The sequence below is a fragment of the Alligator sinensis genome, unplaced genomic scaffold, assembly GCF_000455745.1.
Source record: "Alligator sinensis unplaced genomic scaffold, ASM45574v1 scaffold512_1, whole genome shotgun sequence".
Taxonomy (NCBI): domain Eukaryota; kingdom Metazoa; phylum Chordata; order Crocodylia; family Alligatoridae; genus Alligator; species Alligator sinensis.
Genome location: NW_005842063.1, coordinates 1,887,944 through 1,904,600, shown reverse-complemented (window position 1 = coordinate 1,904,600; position 16,657 = coordinate 1,887,944). Strand labels below are relative to the sequence as shown.

General features: G+C 47.5%; 1 protein-coding gene across 5 annotated transcripts in view; it reads right to left on the bottom strand.

The window, feature by feature from the left end:
* The window catches only part of LOC102378944 (regulatory solute carrier protein family 1 member 1), a 35,212-nt gene extending 19,017 nt beyond the window's left edge, over positions 1-16,195 (bottom strand). Inside the window, exons 1-4 of one of the 5 annotated variants that reach the window (XM_025203636.1) lie at positions 14,376-16,195; positions 7,566-7,695; positions 6,058-6,288; positions 1,387-1,513 (exon numbers count right to left, since the gene is read on the bottom strand). In XM_025203636.1, the coding sequence (XP_025059421.1) occupies positions 1,387-1,513; positions 6,058-6,247 (317 nt within the window). In that variant the 5' untranslated portion in view covers positions 6,248-6,288; positions 7,566-7,695; positions 14,376-16,195. The other 4 variants (XM_025203637.1, XM_025203634.1, XM_025203635.1 and 1 more) reach the window with 4 other exon arrangements.
* Between the last annotated feature and the right edge of the window lie 462 nt (positions 16,196-16,657).

Here is a 16,657-nt window from a genome sequence, read left to right as displayed (position 1 = left end):
GGGCAAGAAACAACGTATTTATTAATCATGCCACAGCAAAGCACTAAGGGCATGAGGTGAAGGTCTGGCCAGTAGCTACACACAACGCTGGGGGGCCACACAATAGCAGCGTATCAAAACCCTTCCCACAACATTGCAGAGCATTCTTGCCTTTTGCAAGCATCAGGATGGGAAAAGGTTAAATAAAAGTGTGGTGCATGCAGCAACACAGCCACACGTCCTCTCTATGCACTTAAAGCTACAAAAGGAATGCAGAGCTAAGCTAAATCCAAATGCAGCTCAGTCCCTACAGAAGCCTTGAGCATGATGGGAATCTGCAGCTATCTTGTTTGAAATAGCCCCTCTATGAATATAAAAAGATTGCTTGTAAAAGTAGTTTCCCTTTTGTGTTGGTATAGGGGAGAAGAGGGGCAATATTCCAAGCTTTTCTCCTGCCCTTCCTCTGCTTTGAGATGAGCTTTCCTCTGCCACGGGAAGGCTGCTTGCAATTCCCTTTGGAGGCAATCACTGATGTACCATGCACCTATTAAACGGTATCACTGGGAAAAAAATAAGCAATGCTGCTTGGAAACTGAGGGCCAACTCCTGAAAAAAAACAGCATGCTGCCCAGCTCCCGTGGCTTCAATTACTCATGAGACAGTTCAAAGCAAACTAAATCAGCCTCTTTCAATAGACAGGGCTGAGACAGTCAAGAACAAGCAGTATATGTAAGTGGCAGAGATTTAGTGTCAGTTTGATTGCTGCCACCACACTTGTGTTTTCCTGCTTTCCCCACCTCCGTTTCAACAGTGGTACAAAGCATGGGTGTAAGGGAGGGGTCGCAAGGTTTGCCTTTTTTAAAGAACCACTTTTCTGATGGTGACCATGCTTTAATTTTCTAGCCAACCACAGATGCAACATATAGAGAGAAACAGAGTGAACGCCCCCCTGCCATGAAGCCAGATCAGTAGCAGCATGTGACACTGCCACACAGGAGACTCAGGAGGAGTCGGGGGTTAAGTTCACAAGTCCCAGAGCTCAGTTTTGAGGAGAACCAATATATTCTAGGCAGTTAAATCCCAGGTCTCCATGGAAATGGGTAAGCAGAAGTCCTCTCTACTAGCTAGGTCATGGAGACACACTTCACAATAGAAAGAGCACACTGAAAAAATACAGATGACAATTGGGAAGGGAGGGAGGGAGGGAATTGCAATTCCCACAGAGGAAATGACCCATATTGATATGGTTAGGGCAGATTAACCCAACACCACCAAAAGAATTGAGAGTCAATAGAGGAAGAAAAAGATTCATTCACCTTCCCTTTTGGTTCCAACTAGACCCCCAACTGCTTTTTCACTTGGAACAGAGTCTCATAAACAGTTCTCCCTTGGGCTTAGGTTTGCTACCTTATATCTTCTTCTATCTTGGCCTGAGCCTCTAGATCAAAAGGGTCAGCTGAAAACAGACGGATCCTTTCCTGCTCCCGCCGGGCTCGATCCTGCTGCTGCTCCACAAGCACCTTGGTAAACTTCTCTGCAGTAACAAAAACAGACATACCGACAATGGTTAGATGTGCAAATATCCTTTCCTGGAAATCGCTCTTAGAAAAAAAACCTCCATGGTTAAACTTCTGATGTAGAAGTGCCTTTTTAAAGAGTTAGGCAGCAGACAAGTGCAAAGCCAACAGTGCCTTCAGCATCAGGCTCTATTTCAGGGTTACCTGTAAGACCACTCAGGATGGACCGAATCTGTAGGATCGCCCATTTGGTCACTCAAGTATCCCCCAAGCAGGGATTCAACAGGGCTGAAATACTTCGCGCTGGGCCTGGTGCCCAACAGACTATGCAGATACACGACTGAAACCTGTCGTGAACTGAAGTTACCCTGTGCATACCTTTCCTTTGCCAGCAAATAAGTTTTCAAACGTGAAGGCATCATGACAGGTAAAACGAAGGGCTGCAATTAACACATATTTTCATAGCCTGACTGCGGCACAAGCTGCTTAGGGAGCTCTTAGAAGAACAGCTGCAAAAGCAGCAAGCCATACCTAAAGCAGATATTACGCATCCAGCATTTGTATTCAAAGCTCGCAGCCTGAACCATGCATCAGTTCTCAGAAAAATCCTCAGCCAAAATTTGTTTTCCAATTAGGAAAAACTGAACGTGAACACTAAGTGCAACAGCAACCCATTACTTATTGATCCCAAAGCACTTTTTAAAAGGGGGCATCACTGCACTTATTTTATATGCATGGGGAAACGGAGCGGCAAAATTACGCAGCCCACCCAGAGTCTCAGTACCTCACTGGTACAGCCAGGAACACAACCCAGAGCCCTTAACTCTCCGTATGGTGCTCTGGCCTCTTGATCAGGTTGCCAACAGCACGGGATGTTCCACCAAAAAGATATCAACGGAAAACTGGCCGGAGATTAAGTGTGCGTAAGAGCAAAGTCAAAACTCCAAGACTCTCAGGCCAGGCTTCAAGCATCAACCCTGTTTTAAAACCAAATAATGGAGGCCAAGATGTAAAAATCAGAGTCCCTAACATTAAATGCTGGAACCTGCATTTAAAAGCTGCTGCTAGGTTGGTTAGATCATATGTTTAGTGACATAATATTCAGGCACCCAGCCTTAATTGGTATTCCTTACATTTCTAATAGGTCTTGGAAATCAGTGCAGTTCTGAACGTACGGTACCAGGCTTTCACGTCAGTAAATGGAGTTCCTGGCCCTGAAGACACTGATATACTCAGCAAGAACCCAGACATGTTTTGATCTCCCTAACCTGGCCTCGTGAGCTATATAGCTGATGCCTTCTGATGCACTATAACGTACTCAGCACCATCACATGGCAAGCTTCAATGCACATATTTTGGGCCCTGTAATGAAAGCAGTTCTGGATCTGTGCCCAAATATTGTTGGGTAACAACACAACATGATAAATTCTGACAGCGTGACCAGTAAACCCACCCTTTCTGATCACAGTGCAGTGACTCTGAACTAAATGTACAGCAGGAGGGGGGTTCACCAGATGTACCAGGTGAGGAAGGGCAGATGAGCTACTTCAGGGCCCTTGGTATGAATGCTGTATACACTTAGGTTCAGTCCTCTATTCCTTGTGCCAGCATTACCCGGCTCCAACAAAGGTTCACGCAGAACCTAGACTATAACCTCTCAAGACCCCCTTGTACTAGGAACTGAAGTATACGAGCAGTGAGGCCCCAGGCAAGCTACTCCGTGGGCAACAGACAAGAGCAGTTTTTGAGAGCCCTCTAAACCCCCGCACCAGTCTGATGTCCTGCTGCTCCAGCCCTGAGTGGCTCTGGCCTGGCACAGAGATGAGGGTCTTATTTTCTTTGCACCCAGAGCCTGACCCAGCATTAAACCCAAGGAGCCAGGTTCACACTAATGATTTGCCCACTTCAGGACATGGTGTCTTCCACCTGACCCCTCAACCCTGTTTGATTTGACCTCTGGTACTTAGCACTTCTTCAGTGCTGACCCCTTGAGCAGAAACTAAAACAGGCCAAGTCCTTGCATACAGATTCATAGCCATAAGAAGGGCTCCTCATTGCAGAGCCCCAGAAACACGTAGGCACATTAAAACATTTTCTTTAAGGTATGGTGCTTAAGGCTCCTGCACAAGCCGTCCCCAGCAGCTGCCAATGCAGACTGAGCAGCGCTCTGGGTGCTTGAACCGCTGTGCCAGTCTCTCTCCGACCCAACCTTGCCCTCACAAGTCTTGTGCAAGATGCACCAGGCACTTAAAATCCTGGGCCCATCCTCCTGGGCTGCTGCCAGCAACACACCAAGTACACACTGCCTAGCTGCTTGAAGGCGCATTCAATCGCCGTCCTGCAGCCGCTTAGATAAACCAGTCTTTTATGCTTTTAAGGTACACAGCAGGCGGCTTCCAAAGCCACAGGCAAGTGGGTGGGCAGGGCTCTGGAGTATCAGCATGTGGATGCTCACACTGTTTCTCTCTGCTCTGTAGGCATTTCCAGCAAAGCTCCCTATCCTCATCAGGGAAAAGGAGCAAGAATTGATGAATCTTCTTGTACCATGCACTTTTCCAGCTACCCAGCATTAGTGTTGGTGAATCTCCCATAGCTGGCAAGCAGGGGAAATCAGGGGGAAAAAATGCTTCTTGTTTGGTTTTTTTGAGGCTGCTCAGTTCTTTCTCTAAGGTTTTGTAGCAGAAGCAAGGAATGGGAATGTGCCTTCTACCTCTCCCTCCAATGCAGCTGCTAAACGACACACCCCGCCTTCTATATCAGTGGTTCTCAGCCTCACTGGACATAAGGCACCCTCCATAATTTCTGTCAATTGAGTGTCACCACATTTCAAAAGCTAATTTATATGTTACAGCCCTCACCTCCTTGCAGAGGGACTGGGCACTGGGGGTAGGGGATCAGTAGGCAGGGACAAGCCTGAGCCTGTGCTTACCTGCTTATCTCCTCGCACCTCAAAGCACCCTTCAAATTATCTGGAGGCACCCTTGGGTACCACAGCACCCTGGTTAAGAATCGTTCTTCTATAGGGGACGGTACCTTTTACAGTGGAGCATGCCTCACATGCCAGCGACAGATCTGTCCATGCTTGCAGATGGCTACTGCCACAGACAAGCCTCGTGTGGCTCATCTCCCTATTCACCTTTGGGACTACCTCTGCACACTGTTCCAGCACGGTGGCCTTCCTCACCTCTGAGTTCTCCAGCCACTGCTGGGCAATCCATATCTGCAGCACAGTCTTCTCCCACAAGCTCACACCTGTTTCCTGAATCTAAAACTGGCAGTCCACAGATCAGAGGATGGCCACAGAGCAACCCACCCTTGTCCGTCACCAGCTATCCTTGCCTTTGGGTGACTCACTGTCATCATGTGAGATAACAGTGCAGGGGGTCATTAACCACAGCGTGGTGCGGCAGGACAGACTACACTTCAGCCTGTGGGTGCTACTCCTGCTGCAGCAGCCTGACAGCTAAGGACTTGCACTGAATTAGACACTCAGCAGCAAGAAGGCACATGCATTACCACAGTCTGAGATCGCCGAGATGGACACAGGCCAAGACAGGCTGCATCCGCACCACTGTCCTTCTAGTTTCAAAATGGCTTTGTATCCCTTCAGGAAGAGGTCACCAAGTGAACCTCAGATGCTTTTCCCTTTTGCAACTGAGCCACTGCAGCTGTGTTTGAAGCCTTTTGGGCGCTCTTCTCCTAGTGCCCCACTGTGCACCGTGGCAGGCATCCCCACTGCACAGACTGCTCTGGCAAGTCACATCCCTGTCCAGGATCTCATTTGTAGCAACTGAACACAGCCTGGCGCTTGTGCCAGACTGCTGCACTGCAGCGTGTTGCAGGTTGATGCCATGAATTTCACCTCCTGCCGCCTCCCCAGTCACATGCCCATGACCCCGCAGCCCAAGCACGCCGCTACCTCAGGAAAGGCCCAAAGGCATTTTCAGGTTTTCAAAAAGTTACATATAAAAATTGAGCAGTTTAAAGGCAGTGCTGCTAAAGAACAATGAGAATAAACACCATTGACTGGTTCCCCAGGTGACACGGGACTGTCAGATTAGGTGACTACCCTTTTCTTTGCTATATTTTTGATGTCCATGCCAGTAGTGATCAAATATTGTTACTATAGCAATGGATGGATTTAAAATGACTTGCTTTCTGGCCAAGTCTTAGCTGGCTGAGGGCCATGGCACAATCTACCACCACAGTTTGCACTAATTGGTATGTTTCTGGGAGTTTCAGTGAAGAGGCCATGGATTGAATGAGTCACAGGAACCGACCTCATCCCCAGACGCAATCCTTCTGACTAACGGGAAAAATACATCAGCAGGGTCAAAGAGGAAAAACTTGTAGGGCTGTTGTTAGTGCTTTTTCTGTTGTTTGAAGAGAGTAATTCTGCCTTCGGGGATGCCACTTCTCACCAGCACTGCAAACATTAAAGCTGCTACTGCCACTGTGAGCCACCCAGCTGAGTAAATGCCCCTGGCTGCCAGTGAATAGAATCCAGCACAGGCAGAAGTTGCAAAGCCGCAGCCTCAACCTTCCCCCAGCTCCAGCTTACCCAGGTCTCCACTGAGCAGGGCCTCTGCCAGAGGTGGATTGCGCTCTTTCAGCAGGGACAGCTCGTGAGGATTGGCAAGCAACATGTCGCGCAATAGTGCTGGATTGTCCAAGCCCTGAGGGAAGGAAGGTGCTTCAGGTGGTGACGAGCGCAGATGCTGTGCTGGTTGCTGAGGCTGCTGAGTTGACATTCCAGGTACTGCAATGCTGCTGAAGTCTATCCTGGGCAGACCTTAGGGAAAAACCGGTTAACAACGCTGTGACCACTTCGTGTTTTCGACTCAGCAGCTCAAACCTATGGAGTGGCTGCGCTGAACACGTGCACGTATGAACAGGTCCTTTAAGCTGCGATTCCTGTCTGAAGACTCCACCATGTCACCATCACATTTGGGTTAGCGGGTTAGGAATACTAACACATATTTCTATAAACTGAGCCATTCTTTTATCTGGCCCATTTTCTTGAGCACACTTAGCCCTTTGGACTTAATTTTTCCATAAGATATATATACCCCACTCTGCTTCACAGAGGGCTTGTAAGGCTGAACTCAGCCTCTGCAAGACGCTTTGAATTTCTCAAATAAAAGACATCAGTCTCCCAGCTAAGGTGCCAAATTCTTTAGTGTCTCAGGACCCTCCCAGGTATGACCAACAGGTATATTCTTTTATAAAAGGACAAAAATCATGATGGGGATCCCTAGTCTTAGTAATTGGGAAGGACGGGGCATGGGGTGGGGAAGGGAAGGGCTGGAATAGTGGTAACTCAGTTGCATGCTACGGGGTTTGAGGAATCTCTGGACTATCCACTGCATCATATCACTGGGTCCATTAAGTTCCTCTGCGTATTTGTCACAATGTACATTCAGAACATGAATCGTAACAGCCTTTTCTGTGTATCCGAGCAGCACAGACCGCACATTATCGCACCATTATGCAGAATGGGAGGACTGCAGGAAGCCTTATGAAAATGGAGATGCGTTCAAAGCAGCTGCTTTTCTGGACGTATTCTTTTGGTCGCTCCCTTCCCCCAACAAAACCCCAGCAAAATAAGTTAGTCCTTCCCTTGGATTAGAACACTGTAAAGCAGCAAATAAGTTCAGCAATCAAAGAAAAAAAACCCACCCTAAAACCAGAACTATTTTGCCTGATAAAGAACAGATGGAAGTTAGGATGCGTGGTGAACGTTCATCAAGCACCGAGACAGTGAAATGAAGTGCGCTGAGCACAACAGCGCTGTCATTGTACATTAGTACACTAAATATGAAACTAGGAGCACTCATTTTCTGCCCAAAGCATATTTTTACCGCCCACTTACTAATTCCTGGAAGGACGGCTTTACATTTAACATTAACAGACTCTCTTTTTGGTATTAATGCAACAACAAAGTTAAAATATGTCAGTAGATAAAACACCCAAATGATTAAGAGTCACCATTTACAGGTACCAATTTAGTGGACCTGTGGATACAGCGACAAGAACCATTAGTCTGAGTTAATCTGACAAGTTTCTCACCTGGAAAATTGCCAGGAGGCCGTGGCTCTACATTTTCCTTCTGTCGTAAAATCACCACATCCCCATCTTTCAAGCCATACGAGGCCAATGATCTGTGGTTGTCAGTTAGAGGCCTTTCTGCATAGACAATCTATACATGGGAAAAAACAATGGAATAAGGAAAACTTATATACAATAGAAGGCAGATAAAGCAAAATCCTAAACAGTGGCTTTGTTTAGGGAAATTAATTTTGCTCCACTCTAAATTTCAAGATGGATCCAGAAGAATTACTGGTAGGAGTGCGATTCCTATCAACGATACAGGCAGTTGTACAGCTAGTGCCCTACGTACCAGACAGGGATCCCAACAGTAAGTGCTTACAGCACCACAGAGAATTGTGTTTCCAGAAAACCCCCATGGTTTCACAGCATGCAGCATTTCTGAGAAGGGCTGATCAAGGGATACGAGAGCTGAAAATGTACACGAGAAGCCTTGGACAGCGCCCAGCGTTCTGCTCGCTCTCCACACAGCCATGGTCTGCCTGCCTCCCAAACTGTGATCTCCCTGCCATCAATCAAGCATTTACCTTTACACATTTCCAGGTCTGTGTTTAACACTGGACGGAACAGGAAAAGAAACGGAAAAGAGCTTCACTGGTATTTTGCTTGCACCCTTCGACATGCAGCCATGATTTTCCAGAATAACTAGTTTAAAAAAAATTGCCATTGACAGCAATCCGTGGCCTAGGACCGCTGGGATTTGAGCTCCTAAGGAACTGCTCAATTAAAACATATGATTTGCCCGAGTTCTACTTTGAACACAATCCTAAAAGGCCAGCAGTTCTTACTGGAGGTGGTTCCTTCAAAATCCCAGAAAGTCCATTTCATTTCAGAACACTAAGCCTCTATCTAGCCCATGCTAACACTGAAATAGCAGTGAGAGGAACTAAAAGGGTTGATGGATTAAGCACCACCATTTGGGTTTTAGTGCAATCCCAGCTGAAGTCAAAAATGAAGACAGCTTGGAGGTCTACACCTCGTCCTACTGGGCACGTGTTCAAATTTCACAATTACCACGCGGTTTAGCAAGACTGAGTTTCTGCTCCTGAGAAGCCCAGGACCGGATCGACAGGTTTGCTGCAGGTGAAGACCGGCCAGCCGTGCGCTGGCAGAGCTGTACCGGAGAGTTTCTCCAGGAACTGCCTACCTGCAGCTAACCAGTGCTATCACAAGCAACACAGATCTGCTGCAAAATACAATTCGCAGACACTTCCCAAGCCATTATGTCTGCAAACGTTTCCTGAGATGCCAGAACCCCACTACCTCTCTCTAGTGATGGAGAGTACCATCATCAGCTCCCGAGCTCTGTCAAAACAAGCAAAGATGACGAGATCACAAAATAAGCTTTGTTCATTTATCTGACATGTAGGGTTTAGCTTCGGTAATTAGCAGTCTTTCACAGCATCCCACCAACTGTTCAGTCACATATTTTATAAATGTAGCAAACAACTACACACTAATGTGAACGAAGGTAACTCGCCAGTACGTAGAATTTAAAATACATCTCTGCATTTTCAGACTGCCATTGCCATGGGTCTCGGGACTATTTTGGGCAGCAGTGGTTCCAACAGCCACTCACTCCACCTTCTCTTCCCCGTGGGCTCAGAGACTGTGAGAGGGGCAGCGACTTCAACCACCCTTCAATCCCTTCCACTAACTTGAGAACTGCTAACCCAAGTGCACCAGCCCAATCCAGCATGTGGGACCATTGGCATGGGGCTTCCCGCAGGTCCAAAAGTTTAGCGGCAGAGCCGTGACGACATTAACTGCAGCCAGGCGCCAAGAGCTGCAGCAATTAACACCGCCATCACCCCCCCACTGCCAAATTTCCAGGCATATAGGGGGCTTTGCAGGCCAAATGACTTGGCTTCGCAGGCCGAATTCAGCCTGCATGCTGTGCTTTGAGCACGCACCGTGGTCACAGGTGATCCCAAGATTAAAGCAAAGGTCTCAGTCCAGTTGCCTTTTTTGCTGCTCAAGTGGGAGGTCTTCTCTAATGCAATGGATTAGATTTATTTAGTCAATCTCCTCCTTTCCGTTGGGATACTGCCCCTCAACAGAGCACCCCTAATCCAGGGTCCTTCTTCAGAAATCCAGCTGGAGACCTGAGAAACCTGCGGAGACTCCCCTCCACCCTGAAACAGGAGATCCAGCATTCTTAGAAAGTCGGACCTACGAATATCAAAAGCAGCAGAGCTCAGATTTTACCCCTTGTCTTTCCCCCACAGATGAGGCACCGGAGTGACCGCTTGTCAAAACAGGGCAGTTCTTAACAGAGCTGGCCAGACTAACACCCAGTCTGACCCAAATGGAGTAAGTTGGGTGACCAAACAACTGAAGGCAGGTCTTGATACAGGGCTACAGAGAAATAGCTGCAGGCAGAGCCTGACCCTAAGCAACTGGCCGTTACGCCACAAGGATCTGCTTCAGTTTCTCCAACATGAAGCATCATGCCCGTGAACACGGAGTACCTATACCTTCACCCCTTTGGCAGGCACTGATTTAAGAGGTAAGAGTGCCTGGAAGAGTCCTAAGAGACCACAGTGTTGATGCCAGATACAAAACCGTAGTAGGAACAGCGTTCAGCAGAAATCCAGCACCAGATCTGGCTGATCTAGGGATCTGGGGGCCAGCACAAAGGGCTCCAAATCTGATGAAACACATCGAGATTTTTAAAATTAAAATGCTTATTTACATGTGGCTAACTCTTTACCTTCAACCCTTTTTATAATCTTAAATACAAAAACAACTGTTAGTTCATTTCTTTGATGACATGTTCTACTGGCAGAATTTCAAATTCTACAGACTTTTTTTCCTGCTACAAAGCTGACACTGAAAATCTTTATCTATGCGGAAAGAGACAAGTTCTAGGGCCTAGACTCTCAAGACACAAAACTGATAAGCACAGCCAAGCCCATGTTGTACTTGCAACACCTGACACGATGAACGAGCCCAACCCAAGATAAATGAAATTCTCGTCGTTAACACTGACCCTATTTTGTCGTAAAATAAAACACTCTATCCCAGAGACCTCAGGGACACTTACTTTGAGAGGGGTCATGATGACAGACCACTGGGTCTGGGGACCTCAATACCTCTTATGATGGGCACAGAACCAGTTGGGTAAGCGGCTCGCAAGAATCGACAGCACCAAGTCCTCGGCATCACTTTGTTTTACTTTGGTGGATACGGGAGCTCTCCAGTAATGGGGTACCAGACCTCTAGCACTGGATTTAGTCAGCATAATAAAGCCAGAGACCTTTGTGACCTCTACACCAGGTGCACAACTACAATGGTGAGCAGGTCTCCAACATCAAAGTTAGATTTATAGACCAGCCTCATGTTTGAGCCTGAAGAGCTTTCCCTATTAACGGGCACAGGGCACACTGCTTGCCTTTGTATGTCTGGAGGATGCCCACGCTACACAAGGAGCTGCCTCTTTTTCATTCCTCACAAGAACAACTGACTGACAGACTTTCTGCTATAAATAAAAAGCCCCAAAATACAGGAAAAAAACACAGCAGCAAGAAGGGAAGTGAGGAGGACACAACACGTGACGTGAGTTCACTGCATGCTCAGCAGCAACATGAAACTGGTGGTGGGGAACACTCTTGCTTTTAATCTCCCCTCCAGGGATGCGAGGAGAAGGAAGTGGCGCCTGCGGGCAATGCACACACACAGTACAGTCACCCCGATGACACGAAGAATAATCAAAGATGGCTCAAAGAAGAGTATGGAAGCTCCTTGTTCACTATTAACTCTCATAAGAGCCACAGGAGAAGCCACCAAGTGTACAAATCTGCGGATGTTAAGATGAACTACTGCTAATGTATTCCAGCTCGTACTGCAGACCTGCACCATATCCAAAGCAATCAAAAGAGCTGTTATTAAGATGATACAGGACAGGCACAAGATTAGAAACTAATGGGAGACTTCTGTCCTACTAAATACACAATTGGCAGCATCAATCTGTATCATATTCCACAGGCTGCCTCTGTCCACTTCTACTTGGCGAGCTATACTTATCCAGAACACATCGGTACGTTCCCCATCTGCAAAGCAGAAACGTAACAACAGGCTCTTACTTATACCGCTAAGCCTCGTTTGTGGGGGGAGATTCCCAAATGCAGCATCTCGTAGAACTAAACGCATCACACCCAGTTTGAATTCAGTAATGATGCTGACAGGGGAAAAAACCCAAGCTCTGAATAAACCTGCCCTGCACGCATACAGCTTAAATGACGGACGCTTTGTGCGGACATTCGGGGACACGCAACATAACTCATTTTTAAAGAGATCTAACTTGACTTCTTGCTTCGATGGGATCATGAAACTTTGCCTTAATAGCTCAAAGGGCAAATTAAGCACGTAGCAGCTGCTCTGCTCTCCTCCTTTGCAGTCAAAATAACAAAAGCGTGACAAAATAAAATTAGCTTCTCTAGCTTGTAACGTATTAAAAATGCCAATTCTGTAAGGCAGCTAAACTGTAAATGGAAAACTCCCCCGAAGGCAGTCAGCGACCACAGTCCATCCTCCAGCATTATGAAAAGCTCTGGTTTGGCCAAGAACGTCCTGGAGCAGACTTCTTGATGCACGTGGGAATCCTGGAGCCACTTTTTGGCTGGTTACATGAAAACAATGACAAATATCTTCCTTTAAAACAGAACAAACAGAGTTATTAACTCCACCCAACAAAGCTGAAACATCTGTTAGCAACCCATTTCCATCACTGGTGTCTCACACTAGGAGCACTCCATCTCGCTGGATACCAGCGTTTCACTGCAATCTAACTATTTTCTAACGTACAAGAGGATTCATTAGATCAGTAGTTCACAGTCCTCTTCCCTATGGTACTGATGAGACTGTGCTGGGTCCACAGCCTGATTTTCACTCAATTACATGGACTTGTGCAGCATCTCTGGCAAGCTAAAGATGGATTTGGAGCAACTCAGGCTCCACGACAGATTAAATCTGCACAAAAACTGACAGGCACTGGCTGGTCCGATCACTGTTTTGGCCTAGTAAAACTGCTGCACGCGTATCTAGGATTGGAAGCCACTGCGATGTGCGACACTTGGGCAACACAAATTGATCAAAATCCACAATAAGACGAGACTTCCTCTCTGCTTCCCACCAGGATACCAATCAGCTTCTGGCCCCAAGCAACTGCAATCTAGCATATGGATTAGCCACACTTTAGAAATACAGAGAAATACAGTATCAGCACTGCGAGAACTAGAAGTTGGTGCAGCTACGGTACAGCATGATGAGCAGATCACAGCCCTAAAACCCCAAGGGATGCACATATGATTATCCCTTTGGGACTGGCACTTAAAACTGTTGAGGAGCTTCAGTTCTCCTTAACCAAGATGTAATCACAAAGCCCAGCAGAAGGGGAGGTCAGTAAATGCAGAGGTGAGGGGAAAAAAAAGAAGCAGATAAAATTTTTGTGAAGCCAGAAGCAGCTAGAAAACTCCCATCAGCTCAGTTTGTTCAGATTTCCCTCATCCCCTTTCAAATTCCAGCCAGGGTGATGCACCTCTTTTACATGCAAAGAAAACAGATCCGTCAAGGATCCACTAGTGACTAGGAGATAGATTTGCTACAAAGGGGCTTTAGAATTAATTGCAGAACCAAAAAAGCCAAGATGCAGATTAGCGATAAGAACAGTGTCTCATGACGGCCTCCCCCACAACCTCAGTTCATTCCCTGCTGCGTGATGGCTTCTACAAATTGTACCTTCCTTGGGCAGGTGATTTTACCTTTAAAGCAATGTGCATCTAAAGACTGGAAAAACTGACGATCATCACCAGGATTTGATGAGAACAGGTCACAGAGCGATACAGTTCTTTGTACAGTACAATACAAGCAAATACAGCCCTGCCCTCTAAATTCAGGCTAGAGATCTCCCAGGAAAAACAACAAACTTTACAACTTTTATGTAAGATTCTTCATATGAAAGAATGCCCACAGGGGAAAAACAAAAAGCTAAAATGAAAATGATATACAGATCAGCACACAGCAAGGACAGCACAGTGAGGATGGGAGAAGGCAGGAACAGGTCAGACGCAAGTGAGAGCAGAAGCAAAGGTACCGCCGTCAGGGTTTGGAGTTGGCCGCGGGGTATCTGCAGTCGATATCAATGAAAAGCTATATAATCAAACCATTTTATCTACAGCAAGGCAGCCGCTCAGAGAAAAACTGTCCCACAAGCAAGCAAGCGAGTGCACGACCACCTATCATCTTAAAATAGATTTGGAGTTGTCATGTTACTGTGATGTCAGTGCCTGGAGGGACATCTCTGAAAAACAAGAGGTGTTTACACTTCACGCTGTACTTCACGGACCCAAGCCTCCGATTGCACACATGCGTACATTCTCACACGCAGAAGCGTTACAGGGGTCGCCGGCAATAGGAAGGAGAGGGAAAATGTGTTATTCAATAACAATACTTGTTACTATCAAATAACAAACAGGTTATTGAATATCAATACTCACACTCAGCGTAAATCGGGGTAGTTGGTAGTAGCATCAGAGACTTGAAAACCATCAAGCAAACAGGCTTCCTTGCTCCCTATTAAAAGCAGCGTCCACTAAAGGGGATTCCACTTAACTTTGATTTTTAAATTTACTTTGGAGCGCTAGTGAGGCCAGTGACTTGATTTTGTGGCTGTTTGAAATATCCTGTGATTAGCATAAAGCAATACTTTGCATTTATGTGGCACTTGACACACACACACACACACACAGCATGCTGGGGAAAGCCAAAGACCTGGAACTGTTAACTGCTGCGTAACCAACCCCAACTCATCCAAAGTCAGCAGTGGCTAGAAGTCATCACGAAGGCTGTCTTGTGGGTAGTGGAGTCACTTGGCCTATTTCTTCATCATTTATTTTCAGATGCTAATTATAATTAATATGCAATAGTATCCAGAAGTATCTGTCAAAACTGGGGTCCAGTTGCTCTGTACATCATGCATACAAAGATATTCTCTTCTCCTGAAGGCAGGGCAGGGTGGCAGGATGACTAACTGGTTCAGAGACAAACTTTCTTGATCTTCTGTGGTTTCTGCACATTGCGAGGAGTTGAAACAATTTTACCTAAGCGCTACCAAATAAAACCTTGGCTTACACAGGAAGCAAGCTGAAACCGGCAGCTTAGACACAAAATTAAGGCACACAAAGGATCAGACTGAACAACATCAATGAGAAACTTTAATTCTACCAGAAGTAGGGCCATTTTCTTTTTTTAAAATTAAGTATCTCTGGGAAGTCAAGTTGAGTTTACACAGGAAGCTTTAATAAGGGCAAACCTCTCATTCAAATCTACCTGCTCTCATCCCTGCACACACACACGCACGCACACATATCTCATCCCTGCACACACACATGTGCACAGGTCTGATAACTTGGAAAACAAAAGGATGTGCTACAGGGTGAACTCCCCCCCAAAATGGATTGAACTAAAACCCACGACAAAACAGCTCAAGTCACAACCATCTGGGGGCTGCTTGGCAGCCCACATGAACTGAACCGACAGCTCCTAGTGCCCCTCGCACAACATCCCCCTCAACACAACTCAGCAGGCATCAGCCTGAACTTCACTTCTCATCCCTGCCGTAAGCAGGACGCCGCAGGGCAGAGCAGCGGGACGCTACGAGGAATGAGTTTATTCTGACGTTGTCTGCACTCAGACTGCTTTACAAGCTGCTGTCACTTGCCAGGGCTATTCCTTTAGCACCACTCACCAACACTCACACTCGCCTATCATTTAACTGCCAATTTTAAGCTGTCCAAACACAGCTTTTAATTCATTGTTTGGAACGCGATCATCACGCAAACGCAACGAGTGCAGAACTCCCTGCACGGACAGACACATCCAGCCGCTCGCCTGGGTTCCTGAGAAAGGAGAGAGGGAGGTGAAATGAAGACAGAGATAACACTGCCCGCCGCAGCAGTCTGCCCTCAGGTAAGAAGTGGACAAACAGCTTCTGGAGATCAAACCCTCCAGTGTGTAACCTCATCCCAGTTCACCAGCATCTGCTCCTGACAGATCCCATACAGATCTCCCTCTCTCTCACACACACATACACACTTTGGCAAAACTTGTACTCGTCAGTAAAAACTTGCTGAATTTGAACTTCATTGCAATTTTAGTCCGTGTAAGTCGCAGAGATTCGCCAGATTTCTGACACCCACGAAGAAATAGATAAAAACCCTGCTCTGGCGCCCGGCCTCACGTGGCACTTCAAGCTGAAGCACCTAGAAGCGACTGAAACAGATCTACTAAGTGTTAGAAGAAACCAAGGACAACTCCCATCTTAAAACGTCTCCCCGTTCGCTTAGCAGAATATCGTGCGTGCCCATTTTTCAGAGGGGCTCACGGTGCGGCAAAACGCAGCAACGTTTCCCTACGTGGCTGTGGACAGTCCAGCTCTCCCGGCCCAAATGATCCCGTAAGTCTTGTTATTCTGAAAAGGCCAAAGCACAGGTTGACCGTGCGCGTGGGGAGCCCCCATCGCAACGTAACAGACGGGGCTCCGATCCCAGACCCCCATGCACGTTTCCGCCGCCCGTGCAAGACATCGCGGTCCTCACCGACAGCGCGCAGGGCACGACCGCCACGGGGACAGCAACTACAGGGACACGCGCCGCACGCCGATCCGCGCAGGAGACAAAGCGGCGACTGACGAACGTGCCCCGCACACAGCGGGTTTTGGGGTATAAAACGAGTCACGGCATAAACGTGAACAGATCCCGCATCAGCGTCGTCCCTCCCCCGGAGCTGCGCCTCATCAGAGCCCGTCGACGGGGCGGGGAAGGGAGTCATCATCATCACCCCAGAAACACGGGGGACCCGTCCCGCGGGGATCAGACGCACCTAAGGGTGCGAAGCGCACGTCCCAAGCAAATGCAATCTCCGGGAGGCTTTTGTGTGTGGCTGTGGGGTCCCCCCCTGCCCCTCTGCTAGCGGGGGGGGGGGCTCACGAGGGGCGTCTGCCTGCACCCCCCCTCCCCGCGGGGCACGGCCTGGGGGGGCGCCCCCCGCCCAAC